The sequence below is a fragment of the Suillus plorans genome (genome assembly GCF_016647745.1).
Source record: "Suillus plorans strain S12 chromosome Unknown HD556scaffold_37, whole genome shotgun sequence".
NCBI lineage: Eukaryota > Fungi > Basidiomycota > Agaricomycetes > Boletales > Suillaceae > Suillus > Suillus plorans.
In genome coordinates, this window is record NW_024537421.1 from 107,407 (window position 1) to 128,052 (window position 20,646).

General features: G+C 47.6%; 8 protein-coding genes across 8 annotated transcripts; 3 read left to right on the forward strand and 5 right to left on the reverse strand.

The window, feature by feature from the left end:
• Positions 1–71: 71 nt before the first annotated feature.
• HD556DRAFT_1432645 (uncharacterized protein) lies at positions 72–3,209 on the reverse strand (the record flags this gene model as incomplete). The annotated part of the gene is made up of 11 exons (XM_041305143.1): positions 72–189; positions 248–330; positions 367–393; positions 447–486; positions 520–575; positions 628–724; positions 827–1,020; positions 1,067–1,175; positions 1,228–1,304; positions 2,118–2,208; positions 3,196–3,209. 11 exons carry the CDS (start codon positions 3,207–3,209, stop codon positions 72–74), a joined length of 906 nt encoding a protein of 301 aa, XP_041158913.1.
• A 737-nt stretch (positions 3,210–3,946) lies between these two features.
• HD556DRAFT_1309354 (uncharacterized protein) lies at positions 3,947–5,203 on the reverse strand (the record flags this gene model as incomplete). Its single annotated transcript, XM_041300272.1, has 6 exons — positions 3,947–4,000; positions 4,158–4,342; positions 4,633–4,722; positions 4,776–4,882; positions 4,912–4,936; positions 4,996–5,203. 6 exons carry the CDS (start codon positions 5,201–5,203, stop codon positions 3,947–3,949), a joined length of 669 nt encoding a protein of 222 aa, XP_041158914.1.
• Positions 5,204–6,741: 1,538 nt separating this feature from the next.
• On the forward strand, positions 6,742–7,470 carry HD556DRAFT_1309355 (uncharacterized protein; the record flags this gene model as incomplete). Its single annotated transcript, XM_041300273.1, has 6 exons — positions 6,742–6,772; positions 6,819–6,866; positions 6,929–6,945; positions 6,975–7,072; positions 7,109–7,188; positions 7,382–7,470. 6 exons carry the CDS (start codon positions 6,742–6,744, stop codon positions 7,468–7,470), a joined length of 363 nt encoding a protein of 120 aa, XP_041158915.1.
• Positions 7,471–10,758: 3,288 nt separating this feature from the next.
• On the reverse strand, positions 10,759–12,495 carry HD556DRAFT_1309356 (uncharacterized protein; the record flags this gene model as incomplete). The annotated part of the gene is made up of 6 exons (XM_041300274.1): positions 10,759–10,988; positions 11,161–11,565; positions 11,612–11,924; positions 11,972–12,123; positions 12,166–12,408; positions 12,444–12,495. 6 exons carry the CDS (start codon positions 12,493–12,495, stop codon positions 10,759–10,761), a joined length of 1,395 nt encoding a protein of 464 aa, XP_041158916.1.
• Positions 12,496–12,665: 170 nt separating this feature from the next.
• Positions 12,666–13,206, forward strand: HD556DRAFT_1309357 (uncharacterized protein; the record flags this gene model as incomplete). Its single annotated transcript, XM_041300275.1, has 2 exons — positions 12,666–12,896; positions 12,946–13,206. The coding sequence occupies 2 exons, from the start codon at positions 12,666–12,668 to the stop codon at positions 13,204–13,206; spliced, it is 492 nt and encodes a 163-aa protein (XP_041158917.1).
• Positions 13,207–13,460: 254 nt separating this feature from the next.
• On the reverse strand, positions 13,461–16,074 carry HD556DRAFT_1309358 (uncharacterized protein; the record flags this gene model as incomplete). The annotated part of the gene is made up of 11 exons (XM_041300276.1): positions 13,461–13,532; positions 13,590–13,741; positions 13,790–13,973; positions 14,016–14,350; positions 14,371–14,473; positions 14,503–14,618; positions 14,665–14,856; positions 14,912–15,306; positions 15,354–15,443; positions 15,595–15,860; positions 15,907–16,074. 11 exons carry the CDS (start codon positions 16,072–16,074, stop codon positions 13,461–13,463), a joined length of 2,073 nt encoding a protein of 690 aa, XP_041158918.1.
• Positions 16,075–16,352: 278 nt separating this feature from the next.
• On the forward strand, positions 16,353–18,148 carry HD556DRAFT_1444551 (uncharacterized protein; the record flags this gene model as incomplete). Its single annotated transcript, XM_041306795.1, has 7 exons — positions 16,353–16,532; positions 16,587–16,984; positions 17,044–17,150; positions 17,206–17,231; positions 17,265–17,376; positions 17,426–17,841; positions 17,903–18,148. The coding sequence occupies 7 exons, from the start codon at positions 16,353–16,355 to the stop codon at positions 18,146–18,148; spliced, it is 1,485 nt and encodes a 494-aa protein (XP_041158919.1).
• A 274-nt stretch (positions 18,149–18,422) lies between these two features.
• HD556DRAFT_1444552 (uncharacterized protein) lies at positions 18,423–20,481 on the reverse strand (the record flags this gene model as incomplete). The annotated part of the gene is made up of 7 exons (XM_041306796.1): positions 18,423–19,261; positions 19,294–19,464; positions 19,535–19,565; positions 19,611–19,691; positions 19,745–20,232; positions 20,272–20,293; positions 20,344–20,481. The coding sequence occupies 7 exons, from the start codon at positions 20,479–20,481 to the stop codon at positions 18,423–18,425; spliced, it is 1,770 nt and encodes a 589-aa protein (XP_041158920.1).
• Positions 20,482–20,646: the final 165 nt, after the last annotated feature.

Genomic DNA, 20,646 nt, shown 5'->3' on the forward strand with positions numbered 1-20,646 from the left:
AGTTAACGCAAAGTGGCATTAGGTTGTATTCGTATCACTACATAAGACATGTTTGTTGTCCGGAATAAAAACTATGACGAATTCGAATCTGTAGCTTGTTTGGCTGCAAGTCGTTTAAGCCAAATCTTCGATAGGACACTGTTAGCGCTGATAGGTCGCTTGGCGGCAGAGGAATTAGGGAAAACTTGGCTGGGTAGTATGCGGCAACATGAGTCCCGTCAAAATGATAAAGAGTAGGACACAATACCAATTCCACCATGTCAGCAGCTCATCGACTTCCGTAGACTCATTGGGGTCCTCGAAGAGATCAAGGAGGCTGTGGTAGAATGTCTCCAAATCTGTGGTTGTGTCGGTTCATGAAAACACTGAGGAAGAGCTTAGAGTGAATTGGACCTTCAGTATTACATTAAAAGAATTCGATCATAAAAGGCATGGCATTGACGAACCTGTGTTGCAATATAGGCCATCGATGCAATAGTGACTGAACTCATGCCATGGAGTCGAGCATTTCCGGATCACGTGGCTTTTGGCTCTTTGTTGACTGAACTTGGGGACGTGAAAATGTGCTTATAAGCCTGATAATGTACAATATATAGTAAAAGGTTGCACGAAAATACGTCCACTCACGCATACAAGTAAACGGCTCCTAAGAAGACCACACCATGGGTCATCAACGTCATAAGTATAATGGGCGTACAAAAGATGGGCCATTGATCCCCACAAACTGACATTTCACTGCTTCAGAGATTCTCTCTTGTCCTGTTGATGATGGAGCGTAAATTAATTAGTTGTCAGCTCCGCCAACGCAAGTAATTCAAATACTTACTCTGAGTCATTCCAATTCATCCCAGCGGGACAAAGCAGTGATCCTGTAAGTTCATGATTGAATCTGCGGTCAATTTTCGAGTTTCTATGTAGAGGAGGCTGGATTGCTGCTCCTTTGGGGGCAATCCAATCAAGAATTGCAGATTTTAATGTTTTCGTGTCGTCACCTCGGGCGCCTGCGGCTCCCTTACCGATCTATAAATTGTAAGCATGAACTCCGGCTACACAAAAAACGACGCACCAATTCTCCAATGTGAAGGATTTCCTCCTCAGATCTGTTTTGTAGTCGCTCTAAAAGTCCGGGATAAGAATCTAAAAGCTGCTCGAAAACATGATGTTCCCATCGCTCACTGCAAGACATGTCAGTTAAGAAGCAAGCAAACAGAGATGATATTGTTTTACTCAGCAGATAAGTCCTCTAGCGGGGTATCTTCCATTTGCTCCAATCTGAGGATACCGTTGTAACGAGACAACAATAGCTGAATACTACTCGAAGTAAGTAATCAGCAATATAATAATGTTGTGGTCTGCACATCCTAGTCTGCTATACTTGAAGACAAGTGTGTTCGACCCGAGGGGTTCGCTGTAAGGTATTAGAATGATTAGTTATACGAAAAGGAAGATAGTCCGAAGCGCGGGAAACAAAGTCCGAAGGTATAATTACGAGTCCGAAGGTAAAAACGTCGGGTCCGATGTTTTCGGGTTTCGGGTTAGCGGGTGTCGTCGGGTTACCTCGGATTAGCATCGGGAATGTAATGAATGTCGAGGATAGTGAATGGCGGGTTACTGTCAGTGTTTTCAGAGTGTATCGGATAATGAAAGGATGATATTTGCGGAATTCAGCGAAGAACTACGAATATCTAATGACCTCCTCCTACTCGGAGGTAGAAAGGTAAAATAAGTAAGTAGGAGGCATGTAAAATATATAGTGTCTATGTATAATTTCGGAGCGCTATAGGCGAAAGTAGTAGTGGTAATTTTCGGATCTGATGTCCTATGTAATAAGACATGTGGTACTGCGGACATGTAATAACACGGTCTACTGTGTTAGCGATGTGAAATCAGATAACTGCACACCTAGTGGGGATAGATACGACAGGACAGGACATAGGGAGGACAAGTGCGCGGGAAAATATCAGGTCCGATGCGCGGGAAACGTCGGACTACGTCAGATTAGCGGATAAACATCGGATTGAGCGGATAAGTGTCGGATAACATTGGGAAGTGATTCGAGTGTTTGACATGCATTGGGAATTAGCTGAATATGTGCTCAGCGCGAGCCTGAGTGCTACACTGTTCATAAGAAGAGAAGGATAATTGCACAACGCAAATACAGTTCGGCCAAAGTGCCACCCATGGGAGATAAGAGGATCAGATGTCGAACTGTAGGACAAGATGAGTCTGCAAACATGTGACCCACATTGGGGATAGCCTACGCTTTTTTGCATGGCCCCATCTGCAGGCTGACACAGTGCATTTAGTTGGAATGCTGGAAGTAGAATGCCGGATGGTCATGTGAGCTTGGCAGGAAGAAAAGGAAGTACATAATTCGTACATACTGGAACTCAGCTTTTATCCACAGCACCCAGCTACGTGAGATTCTAGGTGACTGGCGTACCTGATGGCCGCCAAATGATGGATGGCCGCCAAGCACTGGCCACCAAGCACTGGCCGCGGTGGTTGGGGGACAAGATAGCCGACTGAAATTACATTGATGGCTTACAAAAGCGCTGGCACATTGTCAAAAAGAATAAATATTGTGCAGCTTGCCATTAGACAATAACACCGCCCCCATTCAACCCAAAGATGCAACAATCTTTGAGTGAGAGTCAAACCCTCAATCTGTCTGGACATGTTATCAGCTTGAACCTCCGGTAACCCTAACAAACCACATCAAATATATTTTACTAATGGCATTTATTAGTATTGAATTAGTTGGCGATGCCAACCAAAGGGTCGAGCCTGTAGAACTTACTGGTGTAAGGTCTGTAAACCACCATCAATCATTCCCGAATCTCACTACAGAACAGAGGAGCAGATGTTGTTAAAAACCTGCCAGCAGTGGAAAACAACAAAGCTCCCCTCCTTCTCCCGAACCACGGCCTTGAAGCGGGCGAGGCAGAGTCCATAGCCAAGCTCAAGAAACAACTATAACATGCAGAATCGTCCTGCTCAAGACTGGAGGAACTATACCAAACATACAGATTACGTTGGCTAGAGGAATGTTACCGGGCCGGAATCTTGGAGAAATATGCTCCAAGTGGAATCAGTACATGCTCTCCTTGCCAAATTGAATGGAACACCCCTTCTCCCATCCAAAGTATGTCCTACACACGTTCTCTTGAAATAAACTGACTATGCACAGCCAACAGCGGTGACGACATCGAAGACTAGGGAGTCAACTCCAAAGTCGCATTGAAACAAGTAAAATCATTGTCACAGTGCAGGGAACACCCATCAGTTCTGTAGTGAAAAACCTTTGTGTATTGCAGTTACAATAGCATGCAGTAAAGTTTTGTGCCCCGAGCAGTTCACAGATCTGTCGTAGACTAATGTCGTGGAGCCTGCATGGTTGGTAGCCAATCACAAAAAAAAGAATAAGACGATTAATCACATCTATGTAAATCACTATAACTACCATTTAGGTCCTGACTTTAAGTGCGGATTGTGAGACGCAAGTATATATGCACCAATGCATTCCATTCCAAATCTGTGGTACTCGCAGAATATCCTCCGCATTGTTCCGACAAAGATATCACTGCGGCCATGCCCTAATCAGGTCTGGACCATAACTGGCAAACACCATTATAAGTAGAGAACCTACCACAACACTGATCGAAGCAAAGCATGAAATCACTAAGGGTGTGGATGGCTTAAAGTCGATCGAGACACCTGCCAAACATCCGAGGATGGAACCTGACATGCTGACAATAATTATATGAGCAATAGAAGTAGTGGAAATCACAATCTAATCACCTCAGGACACAAAAGCAAGTCGGTATGCTTGTAATGATGATGAGCATTATCACCCTCTTTCGTAATAAATATGCCTATTCAGTTGGCAATGTCAGACTCGAATTTAAGACATGTGAAAAGAATCTAACCGCGAAGTTGAAAGATCTCATTCTTTCACAAAAGTGCTGTACCATTGTACCCACGAAAATGCAACCGACACCTAAAAGGAAGGAGCAGGAGCACATCGTCTGAGCAATGGCTGTTGTGCCTAAGCCCAGAATGGCAAGGATGGCAATATCCAAGGCCATGGAGACACCTGCCTGTCAGAGTAGACTGAATGGAGGTTTTTTCATTCGCATTACAGATAAAGTACTTACTAGGATGATTTGGCTTTTGGTCTGACTGCTGAAATCATTGATAAATGTCTGTACTTCCACCCCATTGATGATACCATCGACAGAAGTACTCCTGATGCATTCGATAGTGATCAGCATACATAGCATTGTAGCTGCGATGTTGGCCATCCAAGACAGGAATTTGTACTTTCTAGGCCTCTCTCTCACTGTGTGCGTTCGAATAAGCCGAGCTTCAGGTTGATTATGTTGGTTCAGATACTGGTGGTGCCCTGTCTTGCAGGCTTGAACAATGAACGGGTGGTTTATGAGAAGGCGACATACCTAGCATATATAAAATTCTGCCGGTCATTGAAGAGATCAGTATTTGAACACTTGGTTTTGAAATGCTCACGCACAACAGAATACGATGCCGGTTTCTGGTATTAAGTCATGCTCTGCAAGCTCTTCTGTTTTTCTGTCACCGGAATGCTGTGGAGGACGAGACAAGGGCACATACCAATATTGGCCAGCTGTGTGATAATCAGACTCATGTCGTCCAAAGTCCAGAATATTGACGCGGCCGTGGATTGACTCAAAATTGTCGCTTCTGTTGTGTTGTTCAGATCATTCTGGACACCAATGGAACGGCATAGGACTTACCACCGAGATAGCAAATAACTTCTCTCCGTATGCCTCTCACTTTGGACGTTACCATTTTGAAGTGGTGGGGGAAGAACTCAAAGTGTCTCCTGCCGATCATTGAGAACCTGACGTGTTGTGAGATCCAACCGCTCACCAATATTGAGCTTCAAGTTCGAGTTCTACATAATCATAATCAAGCTCGGGTACAAGTACAAGCTATAGAGTAAAGGAAACGTACTCTTATGGCCCCATTCACTTGGCTTGATACACTCTCGAAAGAGAAGGATACCATTCAATTCTTCTAACCAGGCAATGGTGCGACAGTTGGGGACCACGTAGTAATATTGAAATCTTTGTTCTCCTAAGAACAGAGCCGGCTGAACAACCAGCACCCAGCTGTCTTCTTTCGCCGAGGCTCGTGATGCATCGACGAAATCATTGAGCATCTGTAGATATTGATAGTTCCTTAGGTTCGCCGATGTGTACACATTCTGATTTGAATGAAGTTAGTGCATGACTTCTACGAGCGATGCTCACCTTGTTATTATTGTGGTAGTATGTCCCACCTAACGGATGGACCAACTCTCACCAATCTCCAAAAATCACGGACCTGTTAATGGGGTTTAAAATGGTGACTGGCAGAAAGGGGGCAACCAACTGGGGCTCATGGATTGCTTTCCTAGGGACCGAAGTATCTTCAGGTGCATTGTTTGCACTACATGTGGAAAACATTAGTTCTCACTAAAATCCACAAAATCATCATGATTCATACTCACAGCGATACTGCTTCAGCGTACCAAGGCAGTTGTGTCAGCCAGATACCAATATCATGTTGAAACAGCCCCGCCACTGCCTGCGGTTGAGTTTTTGATATTGCCTGAAATATGGTGACAGCCTCAATACTGCAGGGCTTGAATCATGACTGAACATACTGACATAGGTTTTCTAACTTGCAAATTGCTGTGCCACAATGAGTTTCGGTGATGATGATGATGGTAGTACAAAGAGAAAATGATTACGTAATTCAATGAATCGCGCGCTGTTTGTAGTGAATGAGTATGGAGCACAAACAAGCACAAATAATTAAGATTGTGATCCTCTGAATCAAATATAGAATTCTCTCCATTCGGAATCAGTATGAAGTTCACCTGCAAGGAACCGTAAATATTGTTGCGAACTGATTAGGTAGTAATATCAAACAGAATTTAGACTACCCCTGTTCAACGCTGTACTTTGCCATACTATCATAAGTATGGCTGCACTCTACAGGGTATAGATACATCGATGCATGGTATAGTACATTTTAATAGTACTACTGTTGTATAGTTATTATGCAATTATATGTGCTATGCAAAAAAAAGATGCATAGCACTGTAACATGTGTAGTAGATCAGAGAAGTGCTATTAGTGCTACTAGTAGTAGATGATGCTTTGATGCAAGGTGGCATGGGGTATCGTAATCTGGGTGTTCCTAGTAGTGTGTAGCAAGTCTATCAATTCATCTCTAGTATACATTAGCGTTGTTTTGAGTGATCCAACGAAGCACTTACCCTTTGCATCACCAATCTCAAGCATTGGGCCATGCGAGCGAAGCCGTCAGCACACAGTTTCTTGATTTGCCCACATAGTGTTCGGCGCGGACAACTCGGTGTGGCGGCCACCTCAAGTCCTGAAGTTAGGCTCATATCAGCAATGCGGTGTAATGAGACAACAATTGCTGATCACTACACGAAGTAAGTAATCAGCAATATAAAAATGTTGTGGTCTTGCGTGGCCTAGTCTGCTATACTTGTAGACAAGTGCGTTCGACCTGAGGGGTTAGCTATCTGGTATTAGTCTGTAAATAGTGGAATGTCAAATGATCAAAAGTCCGAACGTGGGAAACAAAGTCTGAAGGTATAATCATGAGTCCGATGCCAAAGTGTCGGGTCCGATGTTTTTGGGTTAGCGGACTAGCGGGTTTCGGGTGTGGGTTCAGCGGATTATGGAGAATGGCGATAGCGAGTGTTGGGAAAGTGAGTGGTATGTGGAATATCGATAATGACTGGTGTTTTCGGATAGAAAGAGTGGTAATATTCGCAATGTCAACTAAGAACTACGAAATATCAGGTTTGACCACAAAGCATCGGGGAAATGGCTCCCTACTACTTGGATGATGAATAATGCTTGAGGTCAGTCCAATATATATGTAAGTACATAGAAATGCGGAACCCGTAGGCGAAAGTAGTGGCGGAGTATTTCGGATCTGAAGTACATGTAAATAAACATGAGGCGCTGCGGACTATGGGAAAACATGTAATAGCGCTGGCTACGATGTGAGTAATGTGCGAAATAATGAACTACGCACCTAGTGGGGCTAGCAAGACAGGACGGGACACGGATAGGACAAGTGCGCGGGAAAATATCAGGTCCGATGCGCGGGAAATGTCAGGTCCGCCAGTCAAAGCGTCAGGTCCGATGTCAAAGTGTCGGATTGAACAGGAAGTGATTATCGTGCAACGGGCATTAGACATGAATCGTGAATCAGCTGAATACGAGCCTAGCGCGAGCTCAAGTGCTACAGCGGTATTGAACACATACTGCATCTGCCTCCAACATTTGTAATTGCATCTGTTGAATGTTAGATTGTGCTATACTGCATGCATGCGATACTTACAAGTCTGTCGTCGCCGAGTTGAGGGCTGTAGATGACGCGAGACACTGTCTGGTTTAGCTAGTAGTAACGTGAATATGAAGTAGTAGATGCGGCAATCGGGAGATGTTGCCTCACCTGAGTACCAATGTTCCTTATTTGGCCTTATAGGTTGGAGTTGAGTGTGCATGCACGACGATTCAGTATCAATACCGCAAATCAAACACGGATAAATAAGTCAAGGTGATCCTTGTATTTACCACATCGACTCGCTTTGATTGAGTAATAGAATTCGTCAAGAGTACACCGAGAACCTGATCAATATTGCGTGATTTTGTAGAAACTACAGTGTCTTACAATGTTGGTGGTACAGATTGGTATAGAGAGGAAGCATATAAAGATACGTGCACTTGTTGAACATTGCGATGTGGCCTATCCAGTAGATGTATTGCCACATGAAGAAAGAGAAAACGCGCCCCAACTGTCCGGGATCTGGATTTGGACTGGGAAAAATGCAAAAAAAAACATTACCATGAGGCATTGGAATCGGAGCGGTCGTCAGTTGATTCGGCATTCATGTACTCCTTGTAGCGATGCACTTCCTCCGGTAGAAGCGGTGGGAGAGTTGGGCGTGGGGGTGAAGATAACTCTGCAATGGTGTTAGCATTTGAAGATGATGCAGTGATCAATGTAAGCCCACCACTATCAGAATAATTAGTTGCAGGGGCATTTTCAATGGCCAGTGCACAAGCTTCTGCCTCAGCTTGGGCCCAGCACAACTTTGTTGGTAAGAAGATTAGTTCCGACTAAGCATTGCAATGATGAGTATGGTAGCCATCGATGTCAAGGTATGATGCCATCAGTCTCGCCTGACTAGTTAGTTCCACTTTGCGTGCTTCATCGAAGGCCTCTTGGACACCAGTGGTGATCCATGTGCTCAGCAAACAAAAGGGAGGACCATTGAACTTCAAAGATACCGTAAGAGCAGCCAACAAGATAGGTGATAGTACTAACCTTTACAGAGAATGGTGTTCGTTGTTCTAGCGGTGTATAAGTGAATTGCTCAACAGCCGAAAGAGTAGAGCTGTTTGGGGGCGAGTTACTTTCGAAGATGGGGTCGATATTTTGTCTCCGTAATCAGGTTTCACACTTGTTTCACACAGCTGCTGAATAGGCCAATGCAGCTGGCGAATATGCCACAGCAGGTTTGACAATGCGTCTCGGAGTCACTGAGAACAAGGTGATGTTGTGCGTAACTGGGATTGGAATAGGGCACATTGCTAAATAGCAAACCATCAGACCATCAATTCGCTTGTTGATGTCAAAGTCTCTTATGCATGATCCAACGCTGCTCTAAGTGATCGATGGCCTGGCTGCACAAAGACACTTCCAGCTGACATCGGTCCCTCTTTCCCTCCATGAATTCTCGCTCTATAATCGCATGCCTCATACAACCCCCAGTAGTATTTCGCAATGACTCCTCCCTCTGCGCTTCTAACATCCGCTCCCCAACTATTTGCCAAATATTGCCAATATAAACTCAGCCTTTGAGCAAGAAGTACAGGAGATATAATTCAGTGTGGAGCTGTATAACAAACATTAGTAAGTCCAAGATGTGCAGAAAGACGCTGACTGACCTTCTCTGTTGGTATGAGTTTTATGAAGAAATCCAACCATCTAGGACTGGGTAGTACGTTGGAGAGTTCAAACATGCTGACCTGTGTAGCCGAGGAGTTGAACGGCAGAAGACACGAGGGAATCGACATCATAAATGATGGTTGAGAGTAATGAGAGTAGAATCAAAAGCATGGTTGGTCAAGACAACCTTACCAAGCTCTGAGCGCAGAGCTCCTGTGACCACCCTCGCCCAATCGCCTGCGCACAAGAACTGCATTGAAAACGCCGCCACAGTTCTCTTGAGGAAGGATTTGTCCCATCCAGATTCCAGATGCAGTCGAATGTCGTCCATGTGTGGAGAGGCAATAAGTTCTAAACGATTGCAAGGGAAGTTCTTCAGTAAGAGCCCCATGTAATAACTTTTTCCTTTAAATGTCAACCCAACTACTTTGCCATCATGGATTATGTCCAACACTTCATATTTGGAAGGCGAGATCACTCAAGCAGTGCTCGAGATCCCCGAGGCATTTCATAAGGAAAGTGCCTTACAGGAATTAATACCCCGACCATATCATTTAGTAGCTCCGTGGGGAAGACTTGGCCTATGTCACCATTATGTGGGCCATGCTTAATCTTCACCCAGGCTGGGCAGGAAAGTTTGGAGTGCGAACACTCCACCACTTCATGTTCTTCTTCTGTGATAAGAAGATAATCTTTGACGGCAGCCGTGTGGAGCCCCTTCAGTGACTTTACCCTATAGTGTAGGGCAGCCTGCCTTGACAATGCTCCCTATGTGTTAAGCCAACCCACCATGGGCCCACATTAGAATGTCAACCCAGGGTCAGGGGTGGGCCTGTGGATGTGTTGTACCCACCTGTTAGGGCTGGGCCCATACTAGGCTAGCCTCTATGCTCAGGAGTGGGCCCATGGGTGTAAGGATTAATAGTTGAGTATATTGAAGGGTGGGCCCACAGTGCAATGGAGAAGTAATGTCTCACCAATATCGGGTGGGCCCATGGTTGGATCGGGGAGTGGATGCCGGAAATTGGGTCGAGGACTGAACATTGGGAATACTTGTCGGTGATGATACATTCTTCACCAGCAAGTATCTACTAAGACACCGGTTAGACGGGTGGACATCGGGAATATGTACCGGCGACTGTTTATCAGCATCGGCGACCGTTCATTAGCATTGGCGGCTGTATCCCAAAAAAATAGGGTTGGAAAATGGGTATCGGGAATGCTTACCAGTTGTGGTACATTGGCATTGGCCAGTGTATCCTGGGATAATACAGAGTATGCTTGCCTGGGATAATCCCTCCATGGAATTCGATGGGGAGAATTCATCACCGACCATCCATGGCACCGATAATCAGGTTAATTTGGCATATGCTTCGGCAAATGTAATGCCGGTTCCGCCAGCGCAGCTGTGCAGCATCACAGTATCTTCAATTACGCCGCCGACAAGCCGAACACCATGTGCTTTCAAAACCCGAAGTCCTTATTGTAGTCTGAACGCCGAGGATGGTGAATAACAACGGCGCAATAATGCACTTCCTGGTGTGCATATAGTAGCCCCTCTGCTACTATGAACTTACAACACATCCATCACACAATGTGGACGCACAATGCTGGCACAGTATTTTAGCAGATTACCATGGGTGAGTGTTGCAGTAGGGCGGCAATATTATGACCTGGTGAGGTTGGCGTATACTATTCTGCTGCGGTGTTCATTAGCGGATATGCCGCCATTTATGCGGCGCAAGTGTGGCGCATTTGATTATCAGGCACATTCATGATAGCCAGGAACACCAATTGTTGCACTGGGTGTTGCAGTAATGCGGCAATGTTAGGACCAGGTGAGGTTATATACCATGCTGCGGCAATGTTCAATAGCGGATATGCCAGCATTGTTGCGGTGGATTTGATTATCACTGGCGGCAGAACATGCAGCAATGTTCTGAATGCCACCGCATCAATAGCTACAAGTACAAATTGTTCAACATCTACAAGTACAAATGATTTCTTAGCTACAAGTACAGTAATGGGTCCATGATGCTACCAACTATCATTCATGTGCGGTAGATGCAATTGAAGCTGAGTCTTCAAAATCGCGTTCCACAACAGCACCGGAATCTTGCAGCAGCTCCTCACCTGAGTCTCCACTATTGAGGGGCGACTCATCCTCAGGCAGAGCGGTAGCAGCGGCAGCCAGCGTCTCTGCGGCATCTGTCCTTATGACAACAGGAAGAATCTCCGCTGCCGTGGACTCAGCATCGGAGTTCAACTCGCGCTGCAGTGCGGCCACCTGGTCGGCCAGCAGCTGGGCATTGGCCTCCTGCTCAGCAAGGTGCCAGTTGACCTCCTGGAGCAGCTGCTCGCCAGTACTCACCCTGTCCACTAAAGAGGCCACCATTGTTTGCAGCACTGCCAGATCCTCCTTGAGCGCCAGAACTGTCTGGCTGTCTGGCGCAGGAACATGCGCAGTGGCAGGAGCGGCGGTGGGGGAAAGGACGGTGGTGGTGGTGGCGGCGACATCGCCTGAGGAAGCGGCTTGATCTACAAGTCAGTATAATAGTAGCATTTAACTGTATAGAGAACCTACCATCTGGGACGGTGGTGACATTGACCGTGGAAGCCTTGCAGCGTGACTTAGACCTAGTGTGATTAGCAGCAGGTCTCCTGCTTGTTGCAGGGGTGGCAGATCCTTTACCGCCACACTTGTGTTTAGTGCGGTGGCAGCGTGCGCACACCGTGAGTGGGTCATGGCTAGTGTTGTAGCCTTGGCAGCAAATCAGCTGCCGTTGCACACAGCTGCTGCAGCCAGGCGACCAGACCGGCGAGGTGGAGTTGGCGTAGTCGTCCTCTTGAAGTCCACTGACTGGATTGGCAGCCTTGCCGCAATCCTTTGGGGCAGGCTGTATAAAATTAAATGCCGATAATAATGAGAAACAAAAAGACTTACTGGGATCTCAACATATGGCGCCCCCATCTTTGGCGCTGGACCAACAATCAATTGCTCCTCATCCAGCTCATCAATCTCCACATAGCTGGGTTCTGTGGCAGAGACAGGGTTGGAACAGATTCCCTTGTCCGCTTGAGGACACCTTTGATAGGCTGGTGGGAGGTCAGAAAAGTTCAATAAAAGAAAAAAACAACTCACCTTGACTGGTGCCGGTGCTGGCTCAGGCGCCGCCACTGCCGCATCGTCCAATTCCATGTCATCATTGCTGGTGATGATGGCCTTGGATTTGGCGCCTTGGCGCTTAGCCTTTGGAGTGCTGCTTTGGCTCCTTGTGCTCATGGCACGGGGTCGAGCACGTTTGCCGCGCTCCAGTTGGCGGCCACGGTCATCTTCAGAATCCTCTTCCGGCACCGCTTTCTTGCCGACATGGCAAACATCTTTGAGTTCGCCGCATCCCGATTGCTGGCCATACGGATGACGCTTAACACAAGCAACCTTGTCACATCGTCCAAAGTCCGATACATCGTGACTAGGTATCTGATGTGGGAAGGAGATGTATGTTCTTTCTCTGGACACTGATATAATATTATACTGATCACTGACCACACAGGTGTTTATTTCACCTTGGGTCAACTATTGTGAAGGCATGGGCATCAGCCCGCCGCTTTCCAGAAACCTTCAGTTCTTTGTCGGCATGCTCGGCATGAGCCAGACGGAGCTCCTGAACTACCAGGAGTTCTATGATGCATTCATGAAGCTGCCGGCGGTGCATTCCGGCGCTTGGGTAACCGGCCGCACCGTCAGAACATATCCAATGGCATGGTGGAACAAAGCCTTCGACACCGCCGACTACAAGACTTTCACCACCACCCTCCCCAACTTCGATGACATCAAGGCAATGGTGAATTCCCACTTTGAACAATTGGTGAGTTTTGTTTCTCCTCATCATCACATAATCTGACATTTCAATGCAGCCAGAGAGCCGCTTGCTTGTGATGCCGGCGACATTGGTAGACTCATGGTCAACACTGGTTGCACAGCAGTTGGCTAACATCCACGCTGGCATCAAGCAAAAAGGAGACCAAATTATTACATTGTTGGAGAACAAGGTTGTTGAAGTGTGGCTAGTTGCGGCGTCATTGTTGAGGATGGAGACTGCATTGGGTCAGGATGTGCGCGCCGCCATCGCCGCAACAGAGTGGTTGGTGAAGTACTTGAAGAAGGAGGGAGAGTAAGCCATGTATAGTTAGTATGCAGTTGTAATGGGACTACTAAGCGCCCCCAATAATTATTTAAGTGAAATCCGTCTTTATGATGGAATTTAACAACACAGGCTGGCGACAGTCCTACATTGCAGCGGTGGCAAGAGTGTGGCGGTGACAAGAGTGCGGTTGTAACAGGAGTGCGGCGGTGGCTAGAGTGCGGCGGTGGACATACAGCGCAGCATTACAACGCACAATCATTTAGAATCATACACACACAGTAGCAGTTATTCTACCTCTGGAAAGATCGCCCTTCTGTTGGCAGGATCCCTTGCTTTGTTAAATGCATTCATGGCATCCTAACATAAACATTGATACATTTTGCACTGCTGCGCCGCATAGGCAAGGTGTCCAACCTTGTTCTTGGTGAGGTCGCCCAACCGTATCCACTCCTCTGCTTTATGCATAAAGAAATCGCATGTCCAATTCATCTCATGCTGCACTAGGAGGTGCTCTTCTTCCCACTGGTCTTTTAATGCCTTGGCACGAAGCCAGTGCACACGGTAAACTGTTGATAATGTTGGCGCCGCGCATCCAATGAGCAGAATTAACTCACATTCATTGAGCCAATCACTGTTACGAGAGTCCCCCTCCACATCCATTGACCAGAACCAGGCCAGTGTGTTGTTTCTCTGTCCTCGTGCATTTGGGTCAGCTATGGCCGTGCTAACCTTGAGATGCTCCTTGACCAGCGGGCAATATCTCTCCAGTAATTGATCGTCGGCGCCGAGGTTAGCCAGCTGTGTGCGGCACTTTGAGTAAATGCTTGCATTGATACTCACCGCCCGGTCCACCAAATGAACTTGAGCCCATGCTCTGGTAGACATGGCTTGAGACTTTGCTGTTCTGACAGTGGTCCTAAAAATGACGGCCTTGTCTGCCAAGTGCACTCTGATATTGTGCAGGGCATCATTGGCCTGTCCCTCCCGAAGTGCCAGTTCATGTTGAATCAGCTCTGCGGCGCCAAGTTCAGCGCACCTTTCTGGCCCAAGGATGGATGGCATAGGCAAGACCAACTTTTCAGGCTCGAATAGTCTGAATTCGTCTGCCGTCTCATCGATTTGGTCTTCATCAAGCATGAGCAGCTTGTTCTCTACCACCTGGATGTCGCTGTCTCCTATCCCATCGCCGACGAACCTGAGTCCCTGTGCCAACCACCGATCAATGTCTCCCTGGAGGTCTCTCTCTTCAGCGAGCAATATCCAACCGCTGGCTTTTGGTTGGATGCCGCCCCAATCTCCTGAGATCCATTAGAAGTGTCAGCTGTACCTCCTCAATTGACAGGCCCTCTGCCAGCCATGTCGCCGCTCCTCGCTGCCGCGCCGGACCAGGACACCGACCATTGGCCTCCAACAACTGCAGTTCCTGCTCCTTTTGTGTCGGCGCTAGCTGACAGTCAGTATATATCTCCATTTAAATATTGTCAAATACCTCTGCGAAGTTGGACCTCATATATGTCCATGGCCTTTGGATTAACGGTGCGGTGTTCCTGTGCAACTCTGTCCTGTTCTTCCCACTCTATCACTTTTGCTGCATTGGCGCTTTCATTTAGCTTCTGGAACGCGGCGGCGCTCTCAGCGACTCCTTTCACAGCTTGCCTGAATTTTCGGCAAAGGGCCTTGCCTGCAGCAGTGTGTGGGTGAGTGCATTAAAATCATGTCAGATATAAGACACCCACTCATCCTAATCATCTTCATGAAATTGCAGTTGTTCATTTGATAGTCCAAGCACTCTTTCCGGTGCGGTGTCCCCATTCCCCTCACCAAAGGAGAGATGATATTCAACGGCACCCACAATGTCTCCATGATCTCGCCGTCAATTCGTGCAGCGCCAGTGATGAAATTAGAGGCATATCGTACATAGCAGCTGTCTTGGTGGCCATACACATGCCAGAGACCTATTCCCAGCATGATCTCCAGTGCCTGGTCAAGCTCTAAGAATGGGCTCTCTGATACCCGATCCCTGAGATATTTGTGATACTGGCAATTAATATCATAGAATGTCAGTGCACGCCGAATGCCGTTGGCGTTGTGTTTCAATGCCTCGCACAAAGCATAGTCCATGTGTATCTGCCTGGTCTTTGTTGGGGAGTGTCTCAACGATGAGGTAAATGTGCATACCTTTCTCCCTTCTGAAAATCGACCATTGCATGTGGAACGAAGCAACCATGCCTTGCACAAGCACACCCGCCGATGCCGGTTGCTTCTAGCCTGTGCCAGGTTGCATTTGCTTGATTCACGGCACAATGATTGTTGCATTCGGACCGTTGAACGGCATCATTTGCCTGTGCGAGATGTGCCTTGTAGGCGCCATCGCCGACCATCCATCAGGGAGACTTCATCCATGGGATTCGCCGCATACAGGTGCTCTGCTTTGAAGTTGCCATCCATGACCAGGGATCTGGAATACAGCCAACTGGGCTTTGGCAGTTCAGATTCGGAGTTGGTTTCCTCTTGCTCATCTTCAGGGGGCAATGTCACATTGATGCCTGGCTGCGGACATGCTGGACAGAAGAGAGCAAGATCTCCAGGTTTCCTATCTTTGGACTTATGGCCGAAGCCATTCCATTTTAACAGCTGGAGCTGCTGCCACTGCCTAGCCACCCTCATTAGCTCGTGGTAACGGTCCTGCCGATAAATTAACATGCCGCCACCTCACAAAGAATGGGCTCACCGGCACAAGATGAGGAAAGACAGATGTGGTCATCCTCCTCAGCTTATTATAATAATTCATTGCTGACGTCCCACACTCCAAGTTGTCCAGCAAAAAGTTGTCAAGGACCTGAAATGTGAAGGCAGTCTTAGCTATATCCGGAAATATGAACCATGATATATCATTCATCCTGCTTTGATTAGCCCTCAAACCCCTCAGTTTCAATAGGATTATGTCAGGCCTATATCTCAGTCATATGTACTTGTAGAACAAGCAGCCAGTGTTGCACAAGGAGAAGCAATACAGGTCTATATGCAGGTGGATCATGTAGCTAGATGTACATAATATGAACATCCAAAGGCACCGAAGGAGCCGAGGAGGGATCTGGAACCGACAATTTTCAACTCTCCGACCATCCATTTCATCTACTGTATAGTAACATGTCCAGGAGTGCATCCCCTGCCATCATGCCCCAGCAGACCAAGCTTCCCTTGATCAAGGCAGAAATTGCAGTCCTCCAGGCCCACCTAGAGGACTGGAGGTCTGTCAAAGGTAAAGATCGGCACCAGGTTTTGAAGGCTGTACACAAGGAAGCTTGCCTTCAAGCTCCCACTCGGGACAAAGCCTTATTGAAAGCTCGAAAAAAGGTATGAACCAATGTATGATATATCTGTTTGCTGGCTATTTATTTATTACAACAGACTTACAAGGAGTGGTTGTACAACCAATGTTGTAGGAAAGCCCCCAAGCCTCTCATCAAATATGGCAAGAAATGGACAGCTCACCGTGTGTTAATTGAGCAGAACAAGGCTCGTATTCAGGAGGAGACTGGAGAGATGCCTGGGAGTGAGGCTATGATTGTCAAGTGGCCAGAGGCCACCAAGACTGTCCTCGCCGGTCTTTCAGCTGAAGAGAAGGAAGAGGCAAATGTTCTTGCAGATAAGTGGAACAATAAAGCTGCTCTGGCTGAAGTCCAGGCCAATGTTGCTGAAACAAAAGGTGCTGATATCATACAGCATTTCACCACTGAAATATTCAAACAGGCCGGGATGAGGGTCTTTGTGATGTCGGCATGGTGGGACAGCAGAGGCAAATTGATGTTAGGAGCATGAGTGTTGTCACCGGCTCTTGTTGATCAGAGGTCTAATATCTGATCAGACATGACCACAATGATCAATTTGGGGGAGCGGAAAGCTTCATAAAGACAAGGAATTGGGATGAGATATTCATGCTGGAATGGAGGCAATATGCTGCAGAACAATTCGGTGAGATGCCCTGCTTTCGGTCCTCATCATTGTCCTAACAATTAGCAATGATTAGATGTCCAGGATGATGATGTTCCACAGGTCGTCACCTCAAAGAAATGAATGCCTAGAAAGCTCCTTGACCTAGAGGAAGATGATGATGGGTTGCCTATGCTCCCAGATACCATGGGTTTGAAACGAGGCGAACAGCAGCATATCATTCGGTTGTTCTTGACCAGGCACTACAGTTGGTGGATGTCTCATTCACAGCATTGACCGGTCTGAAGGTTTAACAGGGATGTGCATGGGAACCAACAAAGTCAAGGCGGCGCTGCCTTGGGGTGAATTGATTAAGAATCAATCAAATTTCTTCAATGGCACTTACTGGCCAGCGGACTTACAGGTGGTGGAACCATCTAAGATAGACAAATCTAGTGCTACTGCTCTGTTGGATTTCTGGTATGATTGGCAGAAAAAGAAGCTCCGTCCCACCTTCTGTTTCAAAGCTTGGAGAGACACTGATGGTAATATGGAGCTGGTGGCGAAGTCTTATCAAAAAGTCATCCGCCAGGTGAGCCGCCGCCACAACAAGGCCAATGATGTCCCCAGTGAGGAAAGCTTGGATGAAAGGGAGGACCATCAGTCAGTCTTTAATAATGGAGAGGAAGCATCAATGTCCAACAATGCCAGGGAACAAACACCGCCGGGATCGGTATGTGCTTCCCGAAATCTGTAATGGAATGCTGACACGCTGCTGCCTTGTTACCGGTCAGATAATACATTCCTCCACCAACTCAGCAGGGGCAAGGCATACAAAGGCCCTTGTTACTGTGGATAAGCTGCCTGCTTTAAGGGCTGCAAAGGCCACAAAGGCCGGAAAGGAATGTCTATCATTTGTGCCTACCACACGTTCAGGAAAGCGGCACGCCGCCACGCCGATCAGTGACACACCGGCCGAGAGAACCCAGAGCAAGGTGGCTATAGTTGAAGCTCCAAAGCCAAGAAGGGGCAGGAAATGATCCTGAGCATCAGTAATATAGTAATAACTGTAGTGTATGACAACTGTCCACTACTGCTGTATATGATGATTCTATCATATCACCAGTGCTGCAGTGACATAGCAAGATGGCGCCGCCGCCGCTGCCTACCATTCATGTATGGAAGGATATATCCATGTCCAATTGGCGGAGCAACCACAAACAAACTCATTGCTATTGTACATGAAAACTGGTATAGCCAAACCTGACATCTAACTACTGCCCGGTTCCTACACCTGACACCGTCCACTCATATCTATATATTGCCAGGTTCATTGCCTACACCTGACGGCGCCCCACCCTTGGTGTTGCCGTGTGTGCGGGTGCTGCCAGCGATGGTGCTAACAGATGGGCCGGCAGATGGACCATCCAACATGGAGCCACTGGAGATGTTGCCAACCGATGATGGCAGGTTAGAATACAAGCCTTCCATGGCCTGCATTTGACCCATGCTGACAGGAACCATGCTTTGACCGCCGCCATACATTGGGTTGGCAAGATACAAGGAGTTTGTGAAAGGGGATGATGAATTCGGTGGACCGGTAAGACGTTGACGGATGGCGTTGTAGGCATCCTGAAGGACGGCGGTGGTACGTTCTTGTTGCCCTAACCGGTGGTGAGCACATTGAAGGTGCTGATCTCTGGTGGCTGATTTCTCTTGCAATGTCTTGACTTGATCTTGTAACGCTGTTACCTCTGCCTGAAGGCGGTGCAAGTCAAGGAGGGCGGCATCCTGAGCGGTGATCCTGACCTGCAGTGCATTCAACTGCTCTGTTGCGGTGGTATTCTCGGCCGTAAGCTGAGCAATGTTAGTCCGGAGGGTGTCGGCAATCTCCTGAAGTGTCGCATTCCTGGCACTCAAATTTGCCAAGTCTTGCATCACCTCCAATGTCATTCCCTCCAACACTTTCGTGAGCCCATCGTGAGAATCGTCCACGTCCATCTGAGGATGCTGTATCAAGGGCGCCGATTGAGCAGCAGGCGGTGGTGCCTCACCCTCTGGGGACAAGGTTGTGATTGGCGGCACAGAGGTGGCCGGCAATGGCAATGCGGCGGCTGTGACGGAGGCGGCATCATCATCAGACACCAGCATATCTGAGGCAAGTCAGCGAAATGGTAACATCAACATTGTAAAATCACCTTCTGCCATCCGCCGGCGGCTTGAGCGGGATCATGTTTGGCCTTGTTCACCAAGGTCGGCTTTGGCATGAGAACATTTAAGTTTCTGCCGGGAGCAACGGCCACAAGCTCGAAGTTTGGCGCCTGTGGTGCCATATCCTTCACGGCAAATGAAGTGCCTAGTGACATGAGATAAATAGATCACATTGGAAATGACATGAATCACGTACGATTTCATGCAACCATCACATGGTGGAACCAGCTCAGGACATTCAGTGTCCTGCTGGATGTTAGCAAATCTTTAATTATATGCCGACGGACTCACTGTGGTGATATCGTCCTTCGGTGCATTGTCCTTCAGCGACACTGACTCTTGAGTGACTTTGGGCCGTTTTGATGTCTTGGTCTATAAGGCAAAAATGAATATACACTATGAATTCATAAGCGCAAGTACTTTACCTGCATTGCAGTCGAGTCGGCAAGATGGTGTTGTGGTGTGCCGCCTGGAATAGGCGGCGAACTGGTATTTGACCCTTTCCTTCTCTTCTGAACTCGAGTTGGCCGACCTCGATTGACCTCAACAGCTTCTTCCTCATTCCCTGGAGCAACTAAAGCCTTCCCTTTACCTTTCTGGGAGGAGGTATATGCCAGCGGTGAATTCCCTTGGGTAGGGCCTGTGTCACTTCCCTTCAACTCCTTCGACTCATGCACCGCTTTCTTCGGCATTGGCTTCGGCTTCGGCTTCACCTTGACCGGCGCCGGTGCGCTGGAAATGCCGGCGGATGTTTTCGCCGCCGCCGCCGGCCTGGCAACGGTGATGCTGTGGGCCTTCTCCTTCAATGGATGTTGCTGGATTCGGGGATTGTCAGTTCGGATCCTAGCCCATACAGGAGCACTGGCAAAAGATTGCTGCGCCACATCCAGGTGCTCCAGCATCTCCATGGCTGCTGAAAGCAGGATCAGTGGGATGGTTGTCGCCGACATACCATGGCTCTTGAATACCAGGGACTACTTGCAGTCAACACATCACCCTGCCCTACTATTGAAAGACTACTCACCATCAGATCTCCAATTTCCACAGCCAATTTCAGGTGATCGGGATGACCATCCCTCAACTTTGCCACCTTCTGTACAATTTTCATAAGCTGCTCAGCAGCATCGCCCATGGCAGTGTTGGAAAATTCAGTGTTGGGCATGGTGTGGAAAATATCTGCAAGATGGGAGATGAGGGCACTGATTCTGTATCTATACGAAGCAATGAAAATTTGAAGTCAGTCACTTCTCAGCACCGAACACGCGGCAAGGAATTGTTTGAGAATCACATGTTCCAGGTTTCGCCGGCAAGACGATCCATTGTTCCA